Consider the following 27661-nt stretch of genomic DNA (forward strand, 5'->3'; position numbering starts at 1 on the left):
TCGCCTCGGGGGAGAATGATAGCCGGCTATTGATTGCCTTTAAACAGTCCAAAACCTGCCTCGTGCCATCTTAATTAGCAGTACTTATGAGGATTTAAACCCAGCAGAGTTTAAACAATTGAGCTTTTGCCCGGCCCACTCGACTCCGTTAACGTTCCTGTGGCCGTGCATTCTGAGCGCCGCGCTGCGCTTGGAGATCCGTTTGGTGGCTCCTGCTGCAAAGGCGCCCGCTTGGTGTCGAATGCACAACAGCCCGAGATCATGATTACGGCCCAGCGGTCGATTAATATCCAGAAGGTGAAAGATCCCGATAAGGTGCACGGGCTGAATGGGCGTCACTCACCAGGCCAAAGGGTTCGCTGTCGCCATTTGTCTTTCTTAATCGCCGTCTGAACCTTTGCTTGATTTATTTCTCTTTGTGGTATTTAACCTTTTCTTAAGCTACCAGTTAATAACACGCGGCTTTATTTCCTTTAATTTTACACATTTTAATTCCTCATGGAACTGGGCAACAGTTTATTATTTGTGAAAAGAATTATAAACATTGACCCTGATGAAAATATCGGAAAGAAGAATGGTAATCACCTCGAGCCGCATGCAAAGCCAACAAAAGAATAAACACTATAATTACTGTGCATTCAAATCGCACAGGCTTTCTTCTATGTTAATTAGTCATTTGGTGAGCGGTCGGTCTTGTATTTCCTCACCGTCAGCAGCCAGAGACGTCACGCCGCTGGACTGAGTGGGACCCGTCTTCCCAACGCCTCCGTTTTCAAAAGCCGGCTGGTTGTCCAACTCTTGGAGCTGCCAGTTGAGGCCGAAAAGGTGCATCGCTGCCAAAAAAAACACACACAAAAGAAGCCGTTTGGACTTAGCCGGATGACAAAAGAACCAAATGATGTGCACATAAACAGGCCATCGTTTCGAACACAAGGCGGCAAGAAAACAGTTTCACATTTCACAACATTTCAGTCGTTGCATTAGTGTTTGTTTGTGTTAACGGTGCACTGACAGAGGACAAAGTCATTCCAATCAATACTTAGGAACCCTGCTGCGCTCCCATGTTTCCTCGAGGAACACTGATCACTAATGGCGCCGCACACCAAAACGGCATCAAACTGAATTTACCGGATGCAGAACACAGAAAAGTGTCCAATACAAAGCAGCAGGGAGGACGCAGAGACACAGCTATGCGTGCGCTGAAAGTGGAGGAAGAGGACGAAAGGAAGCGTCTTCTAAGAAGTGGCGAGTTCATTGAGAAAGACGCTCGCAGCAGGAGGAGGAAGTGGGAGGCCGCCGCAGAGCTCTTACTCAGCCAACCTGCTTTATTGTGTCAGTGTCGGAGGCAATCAAACTGTGTTCTTGTTGTTTTTTGGAAAGCGACGTGCGCCTGTGAGCACAGCGAGAGGCCCAATCTCCTTCAAAGCCACCGGCCGCAGAGCATGCCGAGGAAGCATCTTGATTTCCGACCGTTTGATCCGGCGGAAGAACTTTTCTCCAACACTTGCTGCAAGACGGATATTGACTGCAGCAGATAAGCAGAGAGGTGGATGTGGGGGCCGGAGAGGACGAACAACGTGAAGGAGACCAAAAGACAGATTGAATACCATTACGGATGGTTTATCAATGAGTGCTTTTCTTAACAAATAAGGTATTTGTTCCCGAACGCACACTGTGACTGGTGGCTCAAATGAACAGGGGCTCCCGAAGCCTCGAATTCCAATCAAATAATGCAGATTTAACAGCGGGTGATGATGTTTGGCGACACAATACATCCAGCAAGTGTCAGGCTGCATTTCTGATGCACGCCACAAGCGACACAAATGGATGCTGACTGGTCCTTCGATGCATCCGACAGGTCGGACTTCTCTCTCTCGACGGACTGGTCTCGACAGTTCCTCCCGACGCAGGAGCTTTGCACTTTGTTTCTTTTTGCTTCACACATATTCCCTCGTCAGTGCCATTTCCTGCTGTTATTGATACGGTTTAATTCATATTTCACCCGATTCAGACGTCTCAGCGTGTACAGACGGACAGAAGCGATGAGTTAGTGTTAGCTGCCAATAATCGCCAATAATTACATCAAATTGTACATTCACCTTGGCATGTGAAACTGTGATTCATATGTACTCCTTCAAAGTGACAATGACAATGCTAACATGTTACATTTCCCAGGCTCATGTTACATTACAGAAGGGGCAGATGAAAATTACATTTAGTTCTGCAGTTATTTGGTCATAAACTAAAAACTGAAACTTTGACCGAAGGACAATTCATGTTTGTAGAAAATTTCAACCAAAGCTTGTCAATATATTCAATGTAACCTACACATGGCTCATATAACAAAGCCTCAATAAGTCAGGGCTTAAACAGCATCTCCACTGGCTTGGTTGCGGATTGTAGAATCTAGTGAATTTAACAAGATTAGTGCAGAGACTCGCGTCTCCCAGTGCCACCAAATTCCCCCAGTGTGTGTCGGTGGGCTCTTGGGTGTCGGACACAGCACAGAACCACCAAGAGTCTTGCCCTCCAGGACCTGATCCCCCACTTACCTCATCAACAAATTGCTTTGAGGCGAATAAACCCTCAATTTAGGAATTTGCATAAACTACTCCTGCAGCCACGGCCAGTTCAATTCATATTTATGGACCATGGGCAATTATGTTCCCGGGCGCGAAGATGAGAAAGCTCTCTGAAATGGAAACGTGCCCCGTGGAACCTCTGCACCATGGATGGAGGGCTGGATGTCCTGTTGGTTTGATCCCTGACATCGCCGTGCCAGTTAGTGTACAGAAGCGCAAACCCGTCTGCACGGGGAAAAGGTCACATGAGCCTGAGATAATCCTCCTGGTGGCAGCAAACCCCCCCCCGTGTTACCTTAAGAACACAGCGTTAATAATGATAGGGAGGAAATCGTGTCTCTCTTTAGTTGAGAAACCTACCAAGGAATTAAAAACACCAATGACTATTAAACCTCTTAAGTGCTTCCTGGTAAAATATGCAGAGGTTGCCATTGTGGTGGCCAAACCTCACCCAAAATAATTAGTCCATTTGCCATAGAGAGGAGGCGACCATCTGGAGCCACAGTGTGCCAACAACATCTTGGAGCGCAACAGCCTCAGAATGATGGAGATAAACATTGTTTTATGCTGGAACCTGCCTGCACATCTCCCCAGAAACACCCCCGGGGGACAGCTCCAAATAAGCCGCGAGGCAGTGAGCACGGCTAAGATCTTCCTGTTTTCTAGTGTCTCCAACCTCCTCAAATGCAATGACAACAACTCGAACACGAGATCGACCCAGGCAGGCTTTGTTGGGTTTTTTGGTCCTGTGGCAATTGAAGGAAGCTCTCTGTGGGATTTCTAGATTTTATTTATAATAGTATTAGATTAGTATCAGAAGCAATCTTGTTTTTTTTTTCCTACTCATCGCCGATGTTGTAGTTTCTGTGGTGTGGCCTTGTTGAAATCAAAAGTTCCCATGTCAACTATTTTATGAGGGCCGTCGCTTCAATAGACCGGCCTTCAGCGAAAAAACACACGATTAACCGCAAATGGACCCTTTCTTTGAAAAGTCTTTGAATGGAGCGGTTGAAGGGAATTAATTACTTCATAGACTCTGTAAGAAACGCTTTTGCAAAGCCAAAATAATCCTTGCTTCCTATGGTTTTACATTAGGTTTTGTTTGTGCGGCCGAATCTGAAGTGCAGAAAAATCCACATGCCGTCTCTGCATCCAATCAGATCATCAAAGCTGGACTCGGTCATGATTGGCCTCCCCTTGTATCTGAACAAATGCTGAAATTCTTCCAATCAGGCCAGTTCGCAGAACTGGAACTGCAAAGCCTCACCTCAGCAGCTTTGCCCCGTTTGAGTTACGGGAGATGCCGCTGCTCTGCGAGGTGTTCTTCAAATTAAATGAATTCAGAAAAGAGACTTCAAAACAAAATGAACTTTTTGTTTCCGAAATAACACAAGGGATATTATTCTCACACACGCACGTGTGCCCGTGGTTGTCTTTGAGTCTGTCTTCGCACTGACTGTGTGGGCTGACAGCAGAAAAGTATCAAAGCACCAGTGCACATTCTATCTGTTTGAGTCATTTCACCTGGCAGGAGAATTGGCCATGGATGAAAAAAAGAGAGGAAGTGGTGGGAACACGATCAGACACCTGAGGCAAGTGGTAAAGAGGTGCATCTGTTTAATTCAGGCTCACACACACACACACACAGCAAAGAGGCTGGAGCACCAGGCACACACCCTGGAATCGGGCCAAAAATGCAATTCCCAAACATGCGACAGGTCTACAATTAAACAAGTCAGTGATTGTCGAGATGAAAATGTTGCGAGTGAATCCAATCTTGCTACAGCGGTTAGGGACAAAAGCTGAACAAATGACTCCTTTTGCTTGTGTAAGCTGAGCACAACTGTCTCAGTACGAATAAAGACACCAAGCGACTGCCGGCTCACAGAGGAGGAGTTATGTGTACACATCTGCACCAACTTCACCAGCTAAGCTCATGAACGACAACAAGTAACACCAACAGTTAGTCAATAAAGGGAATGTGAGAATTGATACAGCACATTTATGACCTCTCCTCCAGGAGAGCTCCCCCCCCCCCCCCCCCCCCGCATTGACCAATAAAACACTGGTTATAGGATCTTCCCAACGACCCCCATATATCTCCTTATACAACTGTGCCACATCTCCCCTGCCTGCGGGCTGGGGGAGTACTTGTATTTGCGCTCAGGGAGAGAGTGTTAAGATTAAGGGCTCGGATGACGGGGGACGGCATGAATCTGTAACGGCTTTATTGCTGTGGTCAAGACTCCAAAAGGTCAGCGAGAAGCCACATTCAACACATGCTGTGAAAAAAGGAAACAATGCCCAAACGAGTGGAGAGGATCTGTCCCATCTTACAGAGGGCCGTGGTCTTCTGTGAAGATCGTGTTTTGGAAGCGTTTCCTTTTGTTAGAACTCGGTCTCCCCCCGACCGGGGTTTCGTTTTGACATCCGTGTGGCCACTTACGACGCTTTCACGCGATCCCTGAGGAAATGAGTTCTGGGGAACAGAGAGGAGTGTTTTGTTGGAAACTGTAGCACGTCTGCATATCTGACGGAGGCCGTAGTCACGCGGACCTTCCTGGATCCTATCGGGACATCTGTCTGCGATTCCTGCACAAAGGAAAAGGCAGTGAAGTCGAACTACTCCTGGCAGAGATCAAACCTCGTCGAGATTAAGAGGCCAGCTGGCCACATTCAGCGTAAGCAACTCCTCTATCATTTCTCCCGTTTGATAGACGTGTCGTCTGAAGATTGCACATAATGGAGTCATGTTTTCTGACTCGAAAGCTGAGAGAAATATCGTATCGTTCAGGCCGTTTTTCCTGCACCTCCACATCAATACCAACAAATATTCAGTGGCAGTATTCATGACAAAGCCTTGCTCTTTGGTTAATTGTGTCTGGCCAGATGTTTCATTAGTTTCACATGACCAGCATGTAGTTATAACCGCACCATACCGCTGATATCTACTGGTATTAACACAAAGATTCATCCGTTCTCCCCTAGAAAAACAGAAATCCTCATAAAAGGCTCGGATTTCAGGGCAGATATTTCTCTAAATCGCCCCTCTAGAGAACGCGGGAAAAGTTCTGGTCTAAGCCCCCAGTCGGTACAGATGTTCAGCCTGGAATATGTGCCAATGTGAGCTGTTTACAGATGAGATCTCACCCTCGTGAACTGCCTCCAAACACGATCAGGGACTGCTGCGGGGAGGAAAGGAGGGCTGCTTTTTTCTGAAACTGGTTTGAAGGCGGTGTGGCCTTGAACCGACGATGCCAACGGCTCGCCGACCATACAGATTGAGAGTTCGGGGGGGGGGGATGTGTGTCGAAGCGAGACGGTGATTGAGACACACAGAGAGACAGAGAGAGAGAGACGCTGAGCAGATGTCAAGTCTTTTGGGGTAGCTTCAAATCAGGCGTTAACTCTTACACAGCACGCTCAAGTACACCACTCATTAATCTCCAGAAACAAATTGCAAGTCAAGATGAAAAGGTTTTTAGGTGCGAATGCTCACCATTAAAATGGGATGGTTTACAGATCTGACACTTTAAAGCGGTTTTAATTGTATTTTTTTCCCCTTTGCTCTCTGGGACAAAGACTCTTTCACATTGGACACAACAGTTTAATATTCCACGACAGACCAGAGCGGCTTGTTTATCTTTTACGCAATCTCAAATCCAAAAATGTTTTCGGCTTTCAACCCCTCAAGGGCGAAGCGAATACTTGAGGAGGTCTCGAGCACTGGTGTGAATCATGTGTAAATCAGTGTCAAATATGCATCTCTCATTAACATGAATAATGCCCCCTTAATCTGTTTTCCCATGTTGAGACGTGTCCGTTCGGGATCTGGAAGGAGAATGACTGATTTTAAAATGCCCCGACGGACGCCGCCCCCCCCCCTCATCCTTACCAATGCAGTAGCTGAGGATGACGGACAGGACCACAGCGATCCCCACGGCGACCAGGGCGGTGCACTTCCAGGAGCAGTGCTTAGGTGACTTCTTGAACTTGAAGGCCCCTCTGGACAGAGTGTTTCTGGGCAACGGACGCGCCGGTGTGGAGTAAACCGTCCCCGTCGCCATGGTGTAACCGGGGGCCGCCGCGCCGAAGAAAGGGGTTGTTCCGGTGCCCGTCTTAAAAAGGAAGTGCCTGCAGAAGATGGGGGGGGGGGGAAGAAAATGTTCTTGAGCTGGACAAACGATCCCCTACATGTGTCACAAAGGCTCCAAGCAAGTCAAAATCAAAACGGTCATGAAACCAAAGAAAACCCAACAATACCTGTGAGTCTCCCACTGCAATAGAAACTGGGATGAATTATAATATTCAGTTTATTCCTGACATTGGAAGAGGTGAACAAAAAGTGCCTCATAAAAACAATCATCTCCCACTTGCCCTTTTACAACTGGGCCTTTGCTAATAGCCCATTATACCTGGGGTAATTAAGAGGGTTTAATCAAATGCACTAGAGTGATGGTCCTATTAACTTATAAACCCCCACATGAAAAGCTCTTAAGTAAATGAATTAAGCCTTGTTGCCACTCTTGCCACTGCTTAAAGATTAATACCCAAATGCCTCCAGGCTTATGGGGCCAACCGGAGCAATTGGACAGATTGACCATGATTCTAAATGCTTCTGCATTTCAGAACTGCACCATTTCATGCGTGGCACTTTGTCCCATTTCGATAAAAGATAAAACTGGTCGAGTAATATTTAACAGCAAGATTACAATTAATCATTGTTCAGATCCAAAACCGTTATGTCCTGATTGATAATACTTACAAACCTTGCAGACTTATAAAACAATTGAATGAAGTATTTGTACCGACCTACCGACCGAACTACCCATCAATATGTTTGTTCACCCGCAACAGTTGTGGTTAAAGTGCCTTGCTAAGGGGCGCCTCAGTGTGATAAACGTGGGAACAAGAGCTACATTTTACATGCATCTTACATAACGTTTAAAAGCCTATAGATTGCAGGAGGAACGCGTTGCCATGGCAGCCGCCGATTTAAATAGAGCTTATGAAGCATCAATTATTCGTGCAGCATCTGGGAAGTCCCTGAGTTTTGTATAGGCTTTTTAATCCCAACTGTGAATCCGTATTACAAGAGCCTGAGAAGCGCTAATTAGGCGCTTAATCTGAAGATGAGCCTGAAATCCGATGTAGTGGCACTTACTAATGACGGTTTCCCCGATTATTTGGTAGGAAAGGGGGTTCAACTAAACTGTTTCATTAACTAAAATGTTCTTGATGTTGACTCTCCGATGATTTGTGGTCCAAAAACATACTGAGGGAATTCACGATTGAGATTTTTCTTAAACTGTTTCATCAGGTTTGTTTGTCATAAACTCCACAATGCATTGCTCATATCTGTGCCTTGCTGCTGATATATGAACCACTCTATCTCCTGTGAGGATCTCTCAGATCCAAAACCTGCTTTGATCAATGCTTGTCTAAAAAGAACAAATGTCAGGTTTGGATTGTCTGGCTTCTTGATGCCCTGATTGACACGTGCTGTCATGGGCAGGTTCCATTTAAAGGTCACAGCGTGTCCCTGCTGGAATGACAATGCTCAGGGCGCCTGCAAAACCCGGGACAGGTTCGGATTCTTCAATCTGGAACAATCTGCAGTGTTGCTGCAGCAGACACAGACAGTCATACACGCTGCGGTATGAAATGAGGTCAGACAGTGTGAAGTCAGACAGTGTTAAGAGCAAGTGGATGCAACCCGATGATGTAGACGGAAAGAGATGCGATCCTGGGAGTTCATCTTAAATTAAAGGGATGTTACTCTCGCTACTCTCTGCAAGTTGCAAAGATGATGCAAAGACAGTTTTGCCCGTAAATAAAATATCTGAAATCTACTGAGGCTCTTATCTAAAGGGTTCTTGGGCACCCAAAAGTCGAAAACACCTGAACTACAAGCATCGATGGCATGTCCATTGCACATCTTTAGCACGGTCACATGCACAGGGCAACGACGCTGATGATGAATATGCAAAATAAAAACAGATGTAAACAAGTTGTGGGATACCTTATTTGCAAAATGTAGTTGATTGAACCATCCAAGTGCACATATCATTACTGGAGACATATGGCACGCTGCGGGTGGGTTACAAACCAGAGAGTCAGCCATATTTCAGTCATTTATATCCCTTACGCTTTGCACGCTGTCAGAATCTGTGTGTACCAGCATCAATGGGACAAATTCCCCTGCTGGACATTTATTGCACTCGCCGTTTAATGTAATTCTGTTTTTTTTTTTTCTTTCTAGGGGCAGAGCAGAGTGAAGGGGTCTAAAGATGAAATGCTGTTGGACATGATTAACAAACAGCGGACCGGTGTAAATGTCCGCCGGACGACCGGCTAATTGATTACAGCCAGTGTGATAGAACACGGCACATTACTATGCTAATCCAGCCAGCCCCAGTGATAGCAATGTGGCGCCTTCTTTGAGCGAGCGAGAGGGAAGAGAAGAGCAAAAGAGACAATGGAGAGAGTGTGAGGGACAGCGAGAGGGAAAGCGAGCAAATGAATGGAACGGAGCGTCAGCGCCGTCGCAGTGCGTGCACGCCTGTCTGTGCCATTGAGGAGCCGGTAGCACAAAAAAAAGCAGCAGCCGGCCCGGCCTCCTCTGCGCTCACGACATCGCTTGTCATCGGGGGTGACATTTGAAAACGTCCTCGCAGAGGACAAAAAGACACAACAAGAGAGTGGGGTGGATTTGTCTGCGGCTAAGCTCCAGCTGGAGGGGCGAGGGAGCGCGGCGGAAACAACGCGGAGCGAAGCCCCCGGAATGTGTAATCTGCCTATTAGCTGCTGTTCTGTGTTAGCGTTAGCATTTCAAGGTGAGAGCTGGAATAATGAGGTTGCTTCAAATCCGCGGTCAGATACTAAAGGAAGAAAAGAAGAAGAAACAAAAAAAAAAAACGGGGCTACAGATGTTGCCGGGTGTCTCGGCGACTCGTTTTTTCCCGCTCGGCGCTGTCGCCCTCCTCCAGATCACCACCTGCCCTCTCAGCAGGGGGGGGGGGGGGCTGTTAGCAAGTGCTATTCTGGTACCGCTAGCTCCGCGACGGTATTTGTGTGGCGGAAAGCTTGGCTGTAGCGTCTTGCCCACGAATGTCAGCGTGGGGCCATTTTGAGACGCTGGGATTGTTTGCGGATGGAAAGTATGACTGTATGTTTAACAAGTTTGATAAGCTTTTGCGTAAGAAGAGCTAAGCTCTAATATTCACACACGTGAGACTCCGGCCTCCGGAGTAAGTCGACATGTATTTAGCAAACGTGTTGCATGAATAACTTTTCATATGACTCATTATTCATCCCGTGTTTATTTTGTCTTTGTCTTTTGCACCAGATGGTAAAATTCATCTGGACCAGATGCACCTTCCAGTAGCCTTGATATTGCAGGACCTTTGAAATAACACAGCAATGTGTGCTCGGCTCTAAAAACGTTGGCAAAATGAATGGAAATAAAAAACACAGAAGAAAAATAAAAAAAAAACGCACTAGCACTTTATCCACAGGTCATCATTTCCTCCCCTTTCTATTCCCAAAGGCCCGCTGGTTGCTCGCTTACACATGACTAATCCGTCCCGTTGCCACCCCGACACCGTGGCTGTGAAGCATGAGGCATGAAGCATTTGTGCATCGCACACAAACAGCCGCACACACACACACACACACACTAACCGAATCCTGCTTGGATTACATCCGCTATTCTTTTTTTGCCCCCCGAGAACAATCCTAACACGTTCTCCATCAGGGAAATTGTGCCGTCCGCGGGACACAGTGCCACACGACGCTCATGGAGCCGGGACGTAATTTCATTTCACAAAAGGGGTCCCTTGACACGTGAATCCAACCGGGATTGACAGCACATTTATAACTGCGACATGCAAAGACTCTGAAGATGGTGGATGTCATAACGACTGCTCTGGCTGAATCTCATTGGACGCGAGTGACAAAAGGAAAACTCAAGTGGGCTCCAAAGGACGTACACATGGAAGAGCAGACCAGCGGAGCACTTATAGATCTCACAGATTGCATCGTAAAGGCGTCACAAATACTAATTTCACACATACTCGTGTCTTCTACTGGAAACAATCATTAAGTACTGCTCAGGAATAATTATCATATATCTGTAATAGTCTCTAGAGGGACATGGCAGTTCATTTTTTAATGAAATTCGATGGAATAATTGAAAATATCTAGAAAAGCATTTCGGTGAAGCAAAGTGCTTAGCGAGGAGAACCCGAGGGGTTCAGTGTGAGTACTCTGCATACTTTAGAGATCGGAACGTCTCCTGTGCACTTTAGAATTTCAACGAACAGCAAGCGTTATCGCTGCTCTGTTACCAACTAATTGAGCCCTTTAAATGAAGTGGTCCACGTAGGACTAAAGCAGGACAAAAGCAGAAGAGAGTGAATTCACTGAATTATCTCAATTGGAACATTTCTCATAGCAGGACTTCTTCTTCTCCAGCATGTTCACTTATAAATGCTCTCTTTTTAAACGTTTAAATCTTTTGTTATCTTTGAGAGATTATGGGTTGAGTCCGTTCGTCCATCCTGCATTCTGACCCATCATCTGAATATTTGTCCTGCTCATTCGAGGTTGCAGTTATTCACACATTAACTTGTCAACATTTGTGATGTAGGCTGTAACTATCGCTTGGCCAGCGACGGCGGATGCGACGCAGAGGGAGGCTAGCTAGTTAGCCGCTAGCAAGCCGGAGGGCAGCACCGTCCTGGTGTTGCTGTTCTTCAGAGAGTTAGCAGCAAACCAAAGCTGCAAACAACACGAGGTTTGTTTTCTTTTTTCAATTTCCTGAGCCGTAAAAAAGATTTCACGTCGTATTTTTAAACTGCTAAAGAAAGTGAGCCAAAATGCAACTGCGCGTCTGACAGTGTGATCACAGCTCATAATAATGAGCCGTAGTTACAGTAGAAACTGAGTGCAGCACTTGACTCATTTCAAACAACACCGAAAACTATTCAAGGTAAAAGCTAGCAGTCAAATAAGCACTTGTGCTTTGAAGACCAGCCCGTCGAGGGGGGGGGTTACACACACATAATTCATTACTGCTAATTGCTGTAAAAGTAGCTGACGCTGGCAAATACATGCTTTATTTTCAAGGAGGTCTTGTGGAAGGAAATTTATTAAACAAGAGTATTACAATGTGATTTATACTTGACTTTATGTTTAATCAACCGTCTTGTATAGAATAATTTACTGCCTGCACGTGTCACCCCATTTACTGAGAAATATAATCAATGTCGAGGTTTGAAGAGAGACTCACATTCCTGCCACGGCGGAGGCCACCTACGTACATGCTGTGCCGGGCTCCCCACCCCCAAGCCCAAGCCCAAACCCCCCTGCAGGCATCCTAATAAATACTTTCTGAAGCTTCTGTTAACATTTCCCAACCCGGTGGTTTTCACGACGCGGTGAAGCCGTGTCTTCCCTCTTGGCCCGGTTGGCGCCCCCCCACTGACAAGCGCTTGATTTAGGCTCCACTGTGCTGATAGTGATTTATGCCTCCGCTGATGATAGGTGTGCACATATTGTTTTGTCGATAAGACCGGGACGGCTCCAAGGTCATCGCGCGGCTGGCGTTCAATCACTGCGTCCGCCCCAGAAAGTGAAACTGTCGCAGCGCGTCGCCTTCGATTCGGTCGGATCATAAGAGGTCGTTGCTCCGCGCCGCCACGGACACACACTTCAAAGTTTACACCGGCGCCTCGGAAAGGGGGGAACGTGGTGGCAGGGAAATAAGGCTGGGATCCAATCATCTACTCAAGGCCGTCTCTGAGCCGGAGCGCAGTGAACCACACTTCATTAGCCAGGATGGTTTGAGCTCCCTGATTAAGACGAATGTAATGTATGTTTCAAGAGGGAAAACTTGGCGGCGGCTCTTTGACAAAGTAGTGTCTTGCGCAGCTACTTTTTGAGGTGGCGCACAATCCCCTTTACGGATTTAACCTTGGTAAATCGGAGCCTCTCTGATCTGAACCGGCGAGCGCTCCGATATCCCCATAATTCCCTCTAATCAGGCACTGGGCTGCTGAGTGTCGGCCTATCTAATTAGGTGATAATCGTGGGAGCACACAAACAGCAAAAAGACACTTGACAACATTATTCTCAACCGACGAGAGAAAACATGGAACTCAGCAGGAGGGACATTATGCCACGCACAATTTGTGTCATGGTACTTTAAGCCTGATGAGGTGTAGAACTTGAAATGGGTTTAAACTTAAGTAGCCAAAATCATGGAGAGAATTATGATTTTATTATTCACTTACTCTCAGAGGAGTCGCACAAAAACAATAATAAAATCAAACCAGTGGGTTCATGAGTGGATGTAGTCTACCACAAGACGCAGTGTGGACGCATTTTAAGTAAAATATACTCGGTTTTGTTTTCGACTGCAGCTCAACACCTGGATGTCCCCCCGCTGTGGGCCTTTGTGCGTCACCCACCTGCTCTCCAGGGCCACATTGCTGCCCAGGACCCAGCTGTCCTGCAGCTGGACGCATTCCGCCGTACTGTGCAAGTCGGTCGCCAGGCCGGCTGTGGGCGGCGGGCTCGGGCTCCTCTGATTGGCCAGTGAGCTCCGGCTCAGGGACGTGATGGACGGGTGGTGCTTGTGTGGGGGCGGGGCGGGCGGGAGAGGAGGCGGGCCTTGCTGACTGGAGAGATGGTCACCTGGATTGACGGGAGAGAGACATCAGCGCGTCAGGTTGCGGGTTCTTACTCTGTTTTGCAGATTGGACAGAACAAACAGAGAGCAGATGGGCGACGCTGTGCATCTGGTTGTGGTTGAAATGCACTTATTGTAAGTCGCTCTGGACAAAAGCGTCAGCTAAATGACATGTAATGTAATGTGTAATCTGCCTCGTGTGTACCATATGCATACAGCATACAGCCACTTAACAGACCCACAAAAGTAAATACAACCGAGAGCAAGACATTAAGATGAGATGCAACCGCTGCAGAAAGCAGGGAAATAAGAGCTGCTTTTATGGGGACACACACATAATAATTGTCGCCAAAACGCCACACGGCTGACAGTTGGCTTCTCTTAAACAGAAGGTCACTTAGGGAGGCAGCTGTTCTTTTATGGGCGCTTAACGCAATGTTTCACGTTTGATTACAGCCAGAGAAGACTCTCAAATAACTAATGACCAGAACATCCATTAGAGCTCTGAGAGAACAGGTTTTCCAATTTCACACAAAGCTGTGTAATTGGCCCCCAGAATGGCATGTGGTGATTATCTATCCATCTTCCCTGTTTAAAAGGTAAAAACCCACAGTGCTGACAATTGTGATTTGCTCCAATAAGCCCCAAATGGGTATCGTCTTTCTTGCCTTACAGTGGCCCGGTGAAGAGAAAGCTGGGAATTGTGTCTTTTAAGAGCTGTTGTTTTTTTGCATTGACAGCATAGTTTTATATAAGGCCTCAAGGAGCACATTTCATAGCACACCAGCGCCGTGCGTTTCAGCGGTTTGTTTGATTTAACCTTTTGCTTTGTCAACAATGCATCACAACCGGCCCCGCGCTGCAACAACGCAGCAATCCTTACATGCTCCTGCTTCTCATTGCGTCCTTCTGTGCATGTAAGTAAGCCGTTCAATTCAGACAATCAAGCCTTACATTCGCTTCCGCAGAGCAAATAAGAAACCTGTCCGCCATTCAGAGCTTGGAAATCATTTCCACCGCTTCGGGGGTAAAAATCCTTTCGGCTATTTCAGGCACACTGTAGATTATTTCTCACATTAAACCGAAAAGAATACAGAATATAGGCTGAGGAAGATCGTAATGAGAATGATTATAGGGAGTAACTCAAACAGCCGACAGTTGCAGCTGTAATAAAGCAATATTGATAACTGGTAGGAGCAGGTTGTACCAATCATTTTCTATGGGTTTATTTCTTATTCACTAAAGAATAGATTTTTGGAACATCGGTTTCATCTGTAACGAAACAGACAGGAAGACAGACTAACAGTGAAAGACGAATTGAGTGGAGCAGAATCAGGTGAGACAAGAGTGCACCGTGGAGGCCAATCGAATATTAATTGATATCTGATTAGACTTTGATCAAACCCAATGAAATATGATCCCCCCCTCATCAGGACACATCACTTCGTTTAAAGGCGGTTTCTTCTGAAATTAACCGTGACACACCACATTTGGAAAATCCGCAGCGGCCATGACATACTGATGAGTACAAGACATGCTGCTGATCCTCAGGCTGCAGGGCAAGTCGAAGGTGCAAAGTGGGATAATAGAAATATGAGGAACATCCACCAACAGCGGCCGCTTCTAGTTCACCTCTGGGCCTCGTTCCATCGCATGAGCCCACACCTGCCAACAGCTTCTCTCTGCCAGAAGCATTTCTCACACGCCAGCGCCGCGGTTCAATGTCATGGGGGAGGACGGGGGGGTTAAGGAGGACGTACAATCCGATGGGCTCTGAGAAACAGACAATGATGTCACGCGGCAGTAAATGGAATGTTGATAGGCAGGAAGGATCAGTTTTAGAACTCTCTTCATTATCACAGAAGAGAAAAGAGCTCGGGACACTTTCTATATGGCTGCAGGCCATAATCAGCATGCTTACAATGTGATTATAGAACTGTATAATTCTACACTATAATGCTTTATAACAGTAGCATGACATAACATTTATTAATGACTACTAAGGTCAAGCATAATAATACGTCATGATCGCTGGTCATTGGCAGACATGCGTTTGCATCATAGTGTATTATAATCCCCATTGTTGTAACGCAGTGCATTATTTTCCATGAATTAGAAAAAAATTAAGATAACAATACATATTATTTGAAAAATAATCATAAATGTATTTAAACCAAAGAAAGACCACTTGAGAGTAACTAATGATTGCATTGTATTATCTCAATGGGAATTATAATACTGAAATAAAAAATGCATGCTATTTCATGGCGATTGGATTAAAGCATTTTGCATTCGTAGTGTGCAAGTGTGTCCAATTCGAAATGTGAAGTGCTAACAGCAGATTGTAATACAGTATAAGTAGGTTTATTACGGGTTATGGACGTGGCCATCATACAAAGTGCTCCTGCAGGGAAAATGTCACATTCATGTCATTGAATTAAATTCCATATCAGGAGAATAAACTACAGAATCGACTTGAACACAAAGAGCACTTCTCTATTTTTAGGAATCAAACAGCTGCCTTTGTTGCCGTGCACAAACATCTTCTCTTAATAACACCCACACGTGAAACAATCGACAGTCGATGGCGGTAAACAATCCGCCTTTTCTTTGTGCATAACAGAGACACAGGACAGATATCGCACACATCAGTATCCATTTGTCTTGTCATGTCTGCGCATTGATCTAGTGACATTTAGTCCAAACCGACATCTTGATTGGCCTCGTTAATCTGCACTGCTTGACAGTCTGAAAACTCAATTTTGTGTACAGTACCAGCCAACATATTAAGAGTACTTGCGGTTCAGGTGCGTTATGGGGGATGTGAATCGCGCCGGCACAGCAGGCGGGAGATGAGTTTCAACAAGTCCAAGCGCTCTCACTATCGGGACTTTATGTTGAATGATTTTATGATGAATCAACGTGTAAAAAGAGACGCCTGAAGCGCAACAGGAAATAAACCTTTTTTTTCCTCCTCTTCTTCTTCTTGGTGAAAGCACATGCTGAGCACAACAAAAAAACACAAAATCCCCCAAACCTTCAAAGCGGTAGGATTGGACATGCAGAAAATCGGACCGCATAATCCCACAATGTACTAAGGGAAGTGAATTAACTCTGCTGTGTACGTACTCTGCAAAATGCACACAAAGCCTGTGGGGGAAAATGAGGTCCTCCACCTGAAATGCTGCTCTTGAAGTAGCCCGAAAACGTTGGGAGTGAAACACTGACACCGTTTCGTCGTTGAGCGAAGCTAAAGCAGAAAAACTTTAACTACTGAAATACAAATCTGACCGTATAATATTTTACCAAGGGAAATATTTTGGTCTCAATCCTCGGAGGTCCCAGTGAAACGGACAATATGGCCTCTGACGCTTCTGCACTGGTGAGTATTCCCCACTGAGAAGGACTTTAGTCAAATGGATGGAGAGGGATTTAAATCAAATCATTCCTATTTGATTGGACCGCTAAAAAAGGGGGCCGGCTTAAAATGAAGCGCATCGGTTTTCGTTTAGTTTTCAAACACTATTTTCAAAAAACTATCGTGCCTATCAAAAATACTCCGACCTTTAGTAATGGTATCAGCTGTGGGAACAGATTTAAAATGGCTCCTCCGTCACCTTACAGAAGAAGAAACACACCCACACACACAGAAAGGTTACTGGTGGTTAACCCATGTTGAGTAAAACAGTAATACTGAACACCAACTACATCTTTTATACATCTCCTTCTGAAACTTCAGTCCGTGTGGATTTTAAGTGATTAATTATGCAAAATAAAATCTTAGGGAAAAGGCCGCTCTCATTCCTTAGATCTTTATTTATGTGAGATGGAGATCAAATGCTGCAACGGTTGCTTAAAAAGGAGCCTTGTTGAGGAGTTATCAGCGAAACCAATCAAGAGTTGTTGTCAGGAGTCTAAATTTGAATACTGGAGTGAACATTTTCTAAATGTGGCACCAGCCGTGCGTTGGTTCAACGTGCATTCTGTGTGTTTTAAAGCCACGGGGGCCAAGCGGGCCACAATATGGGCTTCTTGGCACCCCAGCACTTTGAATTAGACCCACTGACGTGCGCATGCTGGATTGTGTGTTTTTTAGAAGATTAAGCATACTAAACAATGGACCTTTAAGAAAGCTTGGCATTGTCTTCTGTCGGGGCACAGAGGGAATTAAGCTGGCCTTTAAAGTGCAGGCTCGCCAACTGAGAAGGCAGATGAAACAGCTGTGTGCTTCATGGGCTCTGGCTTTGAAATCGGATCAAGACGGATGCCTCTTTTGCATAATTCCTCAACGTCATCTTATCATCGGATCCATCGGCAACATGCTGAAAGAGTCACAAAGTACCTTTGTGATAAATATTGCATGCCGGGGCTGAAATGACGGACTCATTCCTTCCTTAATGATGCCCGCAGTGTCCATCCAACGACGGCGTTTTGCTTCAGCTGCACGTGATGCGTTCGCTTTTAGAGGTTTATAGTCTCGACGTCGAGTTCCATGAGCAGTATGTTGTATACTTGTTTATTAATTGTGTATTTGGTGAATAACTGCCTGAGGCTCTCACTGTGATGTTCACAAACATGTTGTTGTTACTTCTTGATACTCTCCCCGTTCTGAAAAGCTCTTTTCTGAAGCATTGACGAGCGTCGAGTACTGCGCATTATGTCCCAACACAGTCTGAAGACAATTAAACGCCGTTTTTCACTCTCTAAGCTTTGCAAGCTTGGTGAAAGCCTTTTTATGTTCATTGTGTAAGTAATGCAAAAGTACTTGTGCCATTTTACTCTCCATTAAGAGACCGATTGAACTGCTAATGGCATCGAAAGGGCGTTTGCTTTGACCGGCTTGCCCTTCGCCGACAAGCGAACGCGTGCACCAAAGGAATCAACACAGGGCACCGAACTGTCAATCACAGCCGATCGCTTGTATTTTTATGGAAGAGTCTTAATCAACAAATGCTTGGCAGAAAGTTTGATTTTCAGACAACACATGATAAAACAAAAGAGGGACATCAGGCAGAATCCCTGTTTGATTTGAAACAAAATGAATAATGGATTTGGTGGCATGATACAACATGCCATTTGGACCAGGTATGTCTATATATGTCAAATCAATAAATTCATTCTCAGCACAGCTGTGGCCCCCGGTCGAAGGCAGTCGCTGCATCCTTCAGTGGAAAAGGAGACGGAAGCCTTTCCTCATGGGGGGAGCGGGGGGGGGGGGGACTCTGGAACTCAACACCATTTGAACAACCTTGCCCTTGGTGGGTTCGGGGGGATTTACTCTGCAAAGAGAGCTGGCAATTTTCAGTAGCTCTGGGTTTTGAGCGAGAAATAAAAAAGGGAAGCTGTGTGAATTCCATCATATTTCCTGCCACATACCTCCACTGCTCCCACAGCCGTGCCCACTCGAGTGCAGACTGTCTGATCAAAGACGTCTTTCAAGCTCTTTCTCTGCAGGGGGAACCAGGATGTAACCAATATTTCGGGGGTTACATAATCATTGCATTATAGAACAATAAATCATTGCTGTTCCCTCATACATAATGCACGGGTAACTCAAAAGTCCTAAGTCATGCAGCGGGCATTCGTCAACTCTAATTCTGATGCATATCCCAGACTGCGGCTCACCTAAAATGCATGATCTGTAAATACACTGACTAAGTTCAACCTTAGTGGAGATGCACCGTGAATACGAGCAGTTTCACGTCGCTGTTTGTCCCTCTCTCTCTCCCCTCCCTTCCTCCCTCCCTCCCTCCCCTCCTCCTTCCCTCCCCTAGACATGGCTACAGACGGCAGATCATCATACAGATGATGACTGCCGAGCAGTCCGTTCTGACAGCTCTCAGATTACATAGCAATTACACTCCTTCTCAAAAGCCGCTTCGACAAATTACTCTTCTGACAAAACACTTTGTTGTATTTATTCATGTGTGGACAGCTTCGGCCTCCTCGTTTGTTCCACAGACATTGTGTTCACACGTCGGTCAAATGCTACTGATGCATTTACACAAACATGAACTTCACCAACCAGTGACCACAGGTTCCTTTTCAGGTTCCTCAGCAGCTTCACAAGCAGTGGACTTGCCAAATGTTCTTGAATTCCTCTGATCATGCACAAAGAATTCGTGTAGATTTTGTCCCTAGATTGTGCTATTTCAGGTACACTTTGTGAATCCTGCCTGAACGGAGCCTTTGTTTAACTCATCCGAACACGATCAGAGGCCTCAGACATGCGAGATGATACCTGGAAGGGGCAACTAGAGGGGGCGACCAAGCTGAGGTGTAAGGAGGGAGAGAACACGTCCCATTTCAACCTAACCCGTGTCATTTGTACCAAGCTCTGAGCATAGCGCTCAATGACGGCAATATCGTACGAACAATTGAATCCATTGGAGTTTTTCATTTTTGGTTTAACGTCTTTAAAGACGTAACCAGGCTGAACAGGGAGAGTCTGGAAACGGGCTGCAAAAACAAAAGCAATGGGCTGAAAAAGAGGAGAAAGCTCAGTATATGTGATGCTCACTGCAGAGTCTGGTGACTCTCCGTGAGTCAGCAGTGCATCATATTTTGAAAAGATTGGATTTAAAAAAAATATTTTATATTTTTAGAAATAAGAAAATAGTTGATACAGCCATTTCCCTTTACTTTAAAAAATAGCCAGAAGTAGCACAGCTACAATGGACCAGTGACATTTCTCCGCATATTAAATAACTAACGAACCTGCCCAGCTTCTCCAGATCGGCAAATCACCAACAGGGACGAGGCGAACGCAGACACAGGAGAGACACGCTCTCACCCGGATGCGTCTCTGGCCTTCGGTGCTCAGGGGTCATTCCCTGCATCTGAATGGCTGCCGGGTCTTGGGTGATGGGGCGCAGCGGCGTGAGCCGGCAGACGCCAAGCCTTGGTTAAGGTGGTTTTCGACACGCTCGCTTAACGATTTGCAGCCAGTTTTTCTCTTCCAAGGAACAACAACAAATCACCGCTATTCTTTCTGAACCGTGAGTCACTTCCCCCGACTCCAGCGATATGGATCTGAATCAGTAATTGCACAGAGAATGCTGTGTACATCATCTCGGGGGTCATAGAAATGTGACGCGTTCGCCGGAGAGCTATTCATGGGCCTCCCCTCTCATTTACAGCTCGCTTCCCCCAATCACTTGAGGAAATAGTTGGTGTAAAAGAAAAAGTCTCTTCCAATGGCTGCTCTAATTGCGTTTCCTGAGCAAATCTGTAAGGAGATCAGACAAAGGAAACCGTAGCCGTCTAAAAATGGGAAAGCTTATCTCCTGCTGATTAATTGTTGGCATATTGTTCTCAACTGGATGCACTCCACTTAAATAATGTTCACCTCTGCTTGGGGACGATTTGAGGGGAATTAAATTCAAACAGTGTAGACCTTTCACACCACGCTGAATAAACGAGCAGCTATGCAGTATTCTATGGGGGGTTGATGTTTACATACTTTTGCACATGGAAATAACGTCTGAGCCGAGGTCTATTATTAAGTATCTGTGAAGATGAAAAACGACACACTTACAAGGAGGAGAGGACGAGGCCAGCATTCGCTCTCAAACAAACAGGAGTGCGAGGACATGAGTAGGAAACAACACAATTTCAAAGTTGCCCTGGTTAAAATGGAACAATTTGGAGCTGATCGTTTGGTACGAAGATGATCGACTGCTTAATAAAAGGCGAACATGAGACGTCGACGCTTCATGTCAATGCAACAAACGATTGCTTTGTATATTAATCAGTCCGCCGCTCATCTTCTTGGTTGAATAAAAAGTGCAAAAAAACCCCGAATGTCAAGTTTAAAAAACAAAGAAAATCATGTTTTGCTTGAGAAGTGACTCAAACAAACTGCAAAGTAAATGATCACCTCTCATAATTTCTTAACGGGTGATTCATTCAGTAATTCTTTCTGAGTTGTTAATAAACTTATTTAAAATGACCATGCAGCATGTACCTCCACAGACACCACAAGAGAAAGTGACTGCTGAACGCGTCGTGCACAGTGTGTAATCCAGCGTAAAACATGGTGCTGTTTTTCATACAGTCTTACAGCTGATAAATACATGGCGTCACACAGATTCCTCATTTGGCTTTGCAAGTCCCTGTTATCTACAACCACAATGAACAAACAACACATGTTGGTGCCTCCACGTCTCCCCCTCGTCGACTCCTCCAAACATTCCCACATATCGTTCTCTGAGCCAACATTTCTTGCAGAGTCCGCCGCCGGAGCCGAATCTCCAGCAGCACGCGGGCTGCAAATCCCTCTGCTTTCAGAGGAGCTTCCCTGAGGCCGCGGCCACGAATTGATATCCCATTGTTGCGTTACTCTTGGCCGCCGAGCCCGAGCGCGGGGCGGGAATAATAACCGGCCGACTCATTGGCAATTCATGCATCCGCCTCGCCAACCAGTGCGTTCTAGCGATGTCATATGTCAATATCCCCGACGGGCGTCGACCGTAAACTGGATGCTTGCAAGCACATGTTTGTATATGCAGTTCATGCACGTGTACACACACACACGCACGCACGCATGCACGCGCACACGGTCTTCAAAGCTCACTGAGCAAAGCCTTGCAGCACTGCTGATGTTTGGTGATTTCCCGTCGAAGCACCCGGTGCTTCTCTGAGATGCGACCTGCGTGCCCTCTGAGGCTCGTTCAGCGGCGCCACGAGGCCCGCGGCTCGGCGCCGAGGTCACCGCTGGAGTCTGCGAGGCCGATCATGCGCGAGGTGGCAACACAGGTGTTCCCTCCTCTTAACGTGCCAAGCTAGGCGTGCTGCTTCTGCAGGCCCGGTTCCCGCTGCACCTCGCTCGGTGCGCGCAGCGGGAACGTGTTGACGAAGACACTGCAGTTAGAAATCAGGTCCAATCGCCGGGACAAATGTGACTAATCTAAACTTGACTCCAAAATGTGGAATTATGTGGACTGTATGTTCATGACCTCAATCATCACACCGTCGACTGGCACACGGCTCCCGTGTGGGAACGTTGGGGCTTTTGGCAAATAAGTGTTTTGTTTTTATTGTCCATATCTAACTTACAATAAGAAGTGCGGAGAAACAACACAATACAATTCCTAACCGTTGGGCAACTTAACTCAATATTTAATTCAGTGCAATATTTTCTAAAACGGCCTCAGAGTTCACTTTATTTCTTCTTTGGGTTTATGTGGTTTCATTTTATTCATGTTTTATTAATTCATGCTTTGAAAAAAAACTATCCTAAAGTCTTAAAGTCTTATCAAAAGTGAATTGCTGTTTCAATGGGTCTACTTACGTCGTTATGCATTTTAAAATAGTCAGAAAATGACAATAATATATTCACCACAATCCTTTGGAGGACAACACACACACAAACAGTCCTGGTGAGAGCGCAGACTTGGTGATGTGTTGTCTTGCTATCAAACATAAGACACTGTTCTGATCTGAGGACAAATCAACTCTAATCAGGATGATTCTAACGACGAGCTCTCTGGAGGGAAAAGGCATTACGATTAATTAGTGAAATTCGCTTTTAAAGTGTAATCTGCCGTGCAGTCGTTGTTCATTTTGAACCCTCCTATTTGAGAGTAGTAGCGCTCACACGCCGCGCATTAAATCGATACTGAAAGTAGTCGGGGAAGTCAGATGCACCGCCGTTCAGAACCTCCGCCGCTGTTTTGCTTGAGAAGAGAAGACCGGCCTTTGAAAACACCACCCGAAGCCTCATCTGTCATGTATCGGCTGCAGCCTAACATTTCACTTTGTTTGGCAGACATTGATTTTTTCTACCTCCAAGGTGTTGTCAAGGAGGCATCCAGCTCATACATGCCCCCCCTCCTCATACGTGCCCCCTCTGCTGCCTCTCCCGGGGCTGCTATAGAAGGAACGGCAACAACACACGCAGACACCAAAGGAACCCCGGAGTAAATACTACATTTCAAGGTGGGCCGAAATATTGGCAGATCTGTTGAATCAGGGCGGCGGCGGCGGGGAGAAAATTTGCGTGCCTGGTTCATGTTGTAGATTTGTTCATGTGCTGTGAAAAGTCATCCAGATTCAAATAAGCTGTGTAAATACACTCAGCGATGAGCCCCGATAGGTGGAGCGAGCGGTGTGTCACGCGTGGAGCGAGCGAGGACGTGACGCGGCCACTACAACGCCGTGAAACTATTTCATCAGGTTTACCAAAACCTCCGTCCACACGGTTCGCCTATTTTCCAGCTCAGCAAGTCAGAAAACAGCAATTCATCAACCACTGTCTCACCACAACCTCCACTCCCCCCTCGCACACACACACACACACACACACACACACACACACACACACACACGTGCAACCTAGTTGAGTCACACTTTATATTCATTAAGTGTCAAAATGCTATAACAAATAGCTGGTTTATAAAACCACCAGTGAATCTTATTTAGGGATTATGTGTCACCAAAAGAGAAATGAACGAGGCGGCCTTGAAGGTAACATCCTCCTGCAGTTGGATCAGATTAAGCGGCTTTATAACAGTCAACACCAATTATAACAGAGTAGATGAGCATTGCACTTTTGTTTAGGTTTAGTTATAGAACTTCATAAAATGCAGAAAGCAAACAAGCATCGTAACACTCTAATTAAAGCACTGCTGCCACATATCGGGGGCTGAACTAGTTTATTAGCAAGACTCAGGAGTCCACAGCCAAGCTAGCGGTTCTGCAGGGCTGCACGATTATTGCCGAAACAATAAGTACTTTTATTCATGGATTCTAGCAAAAACATATTTGTATTGGCCTTCCATATTTAAATAAACAGACACTGCTTTGAGAGTTCTGATTACATACAAACCTCCTCCCTTGAATGATTGGTAGTTGATTATTTGTGAAGCACTAGTGCACTTGGCATTTTAATATTTGCTGGCTAACTGAAAGAACGGCTAAAGGCTTTGCATTAGTTTTGCACATATTTGTCACAAGCAAGTATTTGAGACATTCAAAGTCTGACTTGTTGATGCCGCTGGATGACAATTTAAGGGATTAACAAATGTATTACAAATCATGCAAAGAGGGGGGGGGACTCTGAACTAAATGTCAGGGTGATCCATCTAATGCTCATTGGGGCATTTTACTCAAAACCACAAATGTCAACCTGCTGGTGGCGTTGGAGGACGTCTCAGTAGAGTCATTAAGACACATCGCCCGGGAGACATCAATGTTCATGGCACCTCACGGCACTTCATGGCACCAACAGTGTATTTCAGCCCGGATTAAAGGTTTGGTCCAGCTGTCCAACATTAAAACTGCAAGAGCCACAACGCAACAGAAAAAATGCAGAAAAGAAGGACTGCGAAGGGAAAATGTGACTCTCAAGCGCTCAGCAAACCGTCTCTTTTGTCTCTAGAATTGATCCCCGTTAATTTAACAAACCAATTCACCAGTTGAAGAACAGGTGAATAAAACGTATCTCCCAACGTGTTGCACCTTTAGTTGAAAGGATAAAGTCCTAATGATGACGCAGTGTCGGCATCTCATTTTACAAACGAGAACGAGACAACGGCGCGGTTCGCTTCTTGCTAAGAGCAAGCACGACGATAAGCATGGCGATAAATATCCTGAAAATGAGAACAACCCCATTAGGATTCCTCCACAGGGACGGAGGTCAAAAGTGCAACAGCTACATTGTTGCACATTGCAAGACTTTGGATTGTAATGCAGCAACTCGTGGAACGACATCAGCTAAATATTTGATACACAAACTGGAGGTAATAGCATAAGTAGCAAAAAGAGATCATTTAGGCTAATGGTTGCAAATGCAATCATTACTTCTAATGGCGTTGATGAGTTAACATAGACTAGGCCTGCTCTAATAAACCTGATGAAACTCCGTCTCCATAATGGAAATTCATTTCCATCTCTCTTCTGCAGCTTCAGCTTCTGATGTTAAATTGGGTTTTTCCTTTTTTTGTCCCCCTCTACAACAACAACTCCACCGATATATTTTGACGCATTTATCCAGATAAACTAGCTGAGGTGAATGTGTCTTTGTGTTGGGGGGGTGGGGGGGGGGTAGTTTGCAAATGGTGTTAACAAAACAAGGGCAACAGGATAGCAGGGAACAGATCCATTATGTTCCATGAGCACATTTAGCCTCTTCATATGATTCAACGAGGCTAAGCATCTCTGCAGTTTGGGTGCCGTGCGTGTAAACTATGCAATTTGCGTTCTGTGCCGCAGCAGGCATCAATTAGCACCTCCCACACGCCGCTACATCTGAACTGCATCAATTTTGGGAACATGATGAGAATCTGTCACGACTCGAGTGAACGGAAGGACGCGTTCACCGCGTAGGAGCTCGCTCATTGCCCACCTTGGGCTTTTAAATCAGGAATAATTATCAGACACCGTGCTTCATCGCTACGGATGGAAACAGTATTCATCCCTGATCCATTAAGTGTATGATGGAAAGACAAAAATATATATTTTGTCTGGGAGGCACGTGGATTTCTTGATTATACCCCGGCTGTGTTAAGCAAGGTCTTATTTGCACAGTTTCTCCAGTAATGAAAACAAAGGATTATCGCTGCACCGTTGCATATCTGAAACACACTCACACGGATAATGAAATTAGCTGAAGTCGCAAGATGCCGCAGATACAACAGCACAAAGGTCAGAGTTGTTATCATTATCTATTATATACATGGTAACCGTTTACAATGGAGTGACTTGTATATACACGATGCATTTACATAGTAGTGCATGTTACATGATACATGTCAAGTAAGGTTAGCTGTGCTGTACGTCTATTTCTATCTTTCCTGGAAACTGTTGCAAACACTTTCTTGGATCTTGAAGTGGTATTTCTTGAATATGTACACACACACGCACCATAATTTTGACTATGATCGTAGTTGTTTCAGTCCCCAGACATATTTTCAACTTGGGGGATAGTTGTATTTGACCTGGGAACAAGGTCAAAGGTTGCGTTTCTCTCCTGAAAGGAATGACTTGTTTGCAGTTGTTTCCATTGCTGGAAACAGCTGCCTCGTACGTCATCGTCGGGTTCGCAGCAGAAGGCGCGTGACCGGGAAACGTCTCTGCGGTGGGACGCGCAGATCGTCCTTCAGCTCGGGCCTTAATCGTGTTTGCTTTGCCTCAATTAGATGAGGGAGGTGCGTCGTCAAAACGCGCGAGCTTCCTCGCGTCTCCTCGGATGCTCCCTGTGCTCTTCCCTCCCGCTCACCAAATGGCGGCAGTGGGAGGCAGAGGATGCCTCGCGTTCACACCCGGCCAAGCCGTTTCACGCGGGAACACATCCATCAGAATTAGGGTCGTAAAAAGCCAAGATGAGACTGACAATGGAAACTGAGAAGTGAAATCGGAGAGAAAAGGCGGCTGCCGGCAGCATATGGCTTCTCGAAACCATCATTTATCAGTTTATAAAAGGCAGCAGCTGCTTACGTTCTGGCTAGGCTTAATATTCCGTGACCACTCTGTGTGTAGTTCGTTAGTCGTGACCAGATTAAGCGACGCAACGAGCGCCGGACCGGCAGTTGGCACCGCAGTGTCTTATTTCAGCCATAACGCACAGTGGACCGTCACTGTTTCCTCGGGTTCCCACCACAGTACATGACGCCACAACGTGACACAGTCTGTGCTCCAATGACATGAAGAAGCTCCAGCAATGTTGCAGTTTAGATTGATAACGAATCTGGACCGGCAGTCAATAGACACGCTTCACGGGCCAATCTGCACTACCGGACACAATGTGATGCCACAGCTAATCACGCAATGGCCTTCTCACTGTCAGCGAGAACGTTCCATCAAGACCGGGTGTTTAAACTGGAGATATGCTCATTTTATCAGAGGGAATATCCATTCAACAAGAGTAAGATACTTACTCCAAAACCCCGACGTGCCCTGGACGCCGCAAAAATGGTGAGCGACCTCATCCTGATGTTTGTACAAGACATTGTCAATAATGTAATCCCTATGATTCAGTTAGAAATCACATCTGCCACATGCAGGTGAAGGCCACTTTGCCTCCTACATATTCATGGCCAGCAGTATTGACTAAATGTCGTGTTCGGCTAAAGACACAACGGGAAGTGGGAAAGCAGCGGATCAGTTGCGTGACTTTAAGCAGCAGAGAAATGCATACGGGAGACCGCGGGATTAGCCGTGAAAGCTATATGCTAACGCAGTGTCTTCGCTCAGGCCCGGACAGCGGCTGACACCGAGGACTTGCCGCAGCGGACGTTCTGCGGGCTTGCCGCGGTGTAAGGAGACTTCGAAGTATCCCTTGCCGTTAGCAGCTAGCAGTTAGCAGCTATTCGGAAAAAACGTGAATGTGAATCACACCTGTGGCGGGGGGTGGGTCGACGCCCACGCCGAGACGGAACTACGCGTT

The 27661-nt window shown here is 45.9% G+C and overlaps 1 protein-coding gene across 8 annotated transcripts in view; it reads right to left on the reverse strand.

The window, feature by feature from the left end:
* Window positions 1–27661, reverse strand: part of LOC120817311 (teneurin-3) — a 109975-nt gene that overhangs the window by 45731 nt on the left and 36583 nt on the right. For all 8 annotated transcript variants that reach the window (XM_078102030.1, XM_078102028.1, XM_078102029.1 and 5 more), the window contains 3 exons: window positions 13055–13280; window positions 6478–6716; window positions 708–833 (listed from right to left, as the gene is read on the reverse strand). In XM_078102030.1, the coding sequence (XP_077958156.1) occupies window positions 708–833; window positions 6478–6716; window positions 13055–13280 (591 nt within the window). The remainder of the gene's footprint in view (window positions 1–707; window positions 834–6477; window positions 6717–13054; window positions 13281–27661) is intronic.

The sequence above is a fragment of the Gasterosteus aculeatus genome, chromosome 4 (genome assembly GCF_964276395.1).
Source record: "Gasterosteus aculeatus chromosome 4, fGasAcu3.hap1.1, whole genome shotgun sequence".
Lineage (NCBI taxonomy): Eukaryota > Metazoa > Chordata > Actinopteri > Perciformes > Gasterosteidae > Gasterosteus > Gasterosteus aculeatus.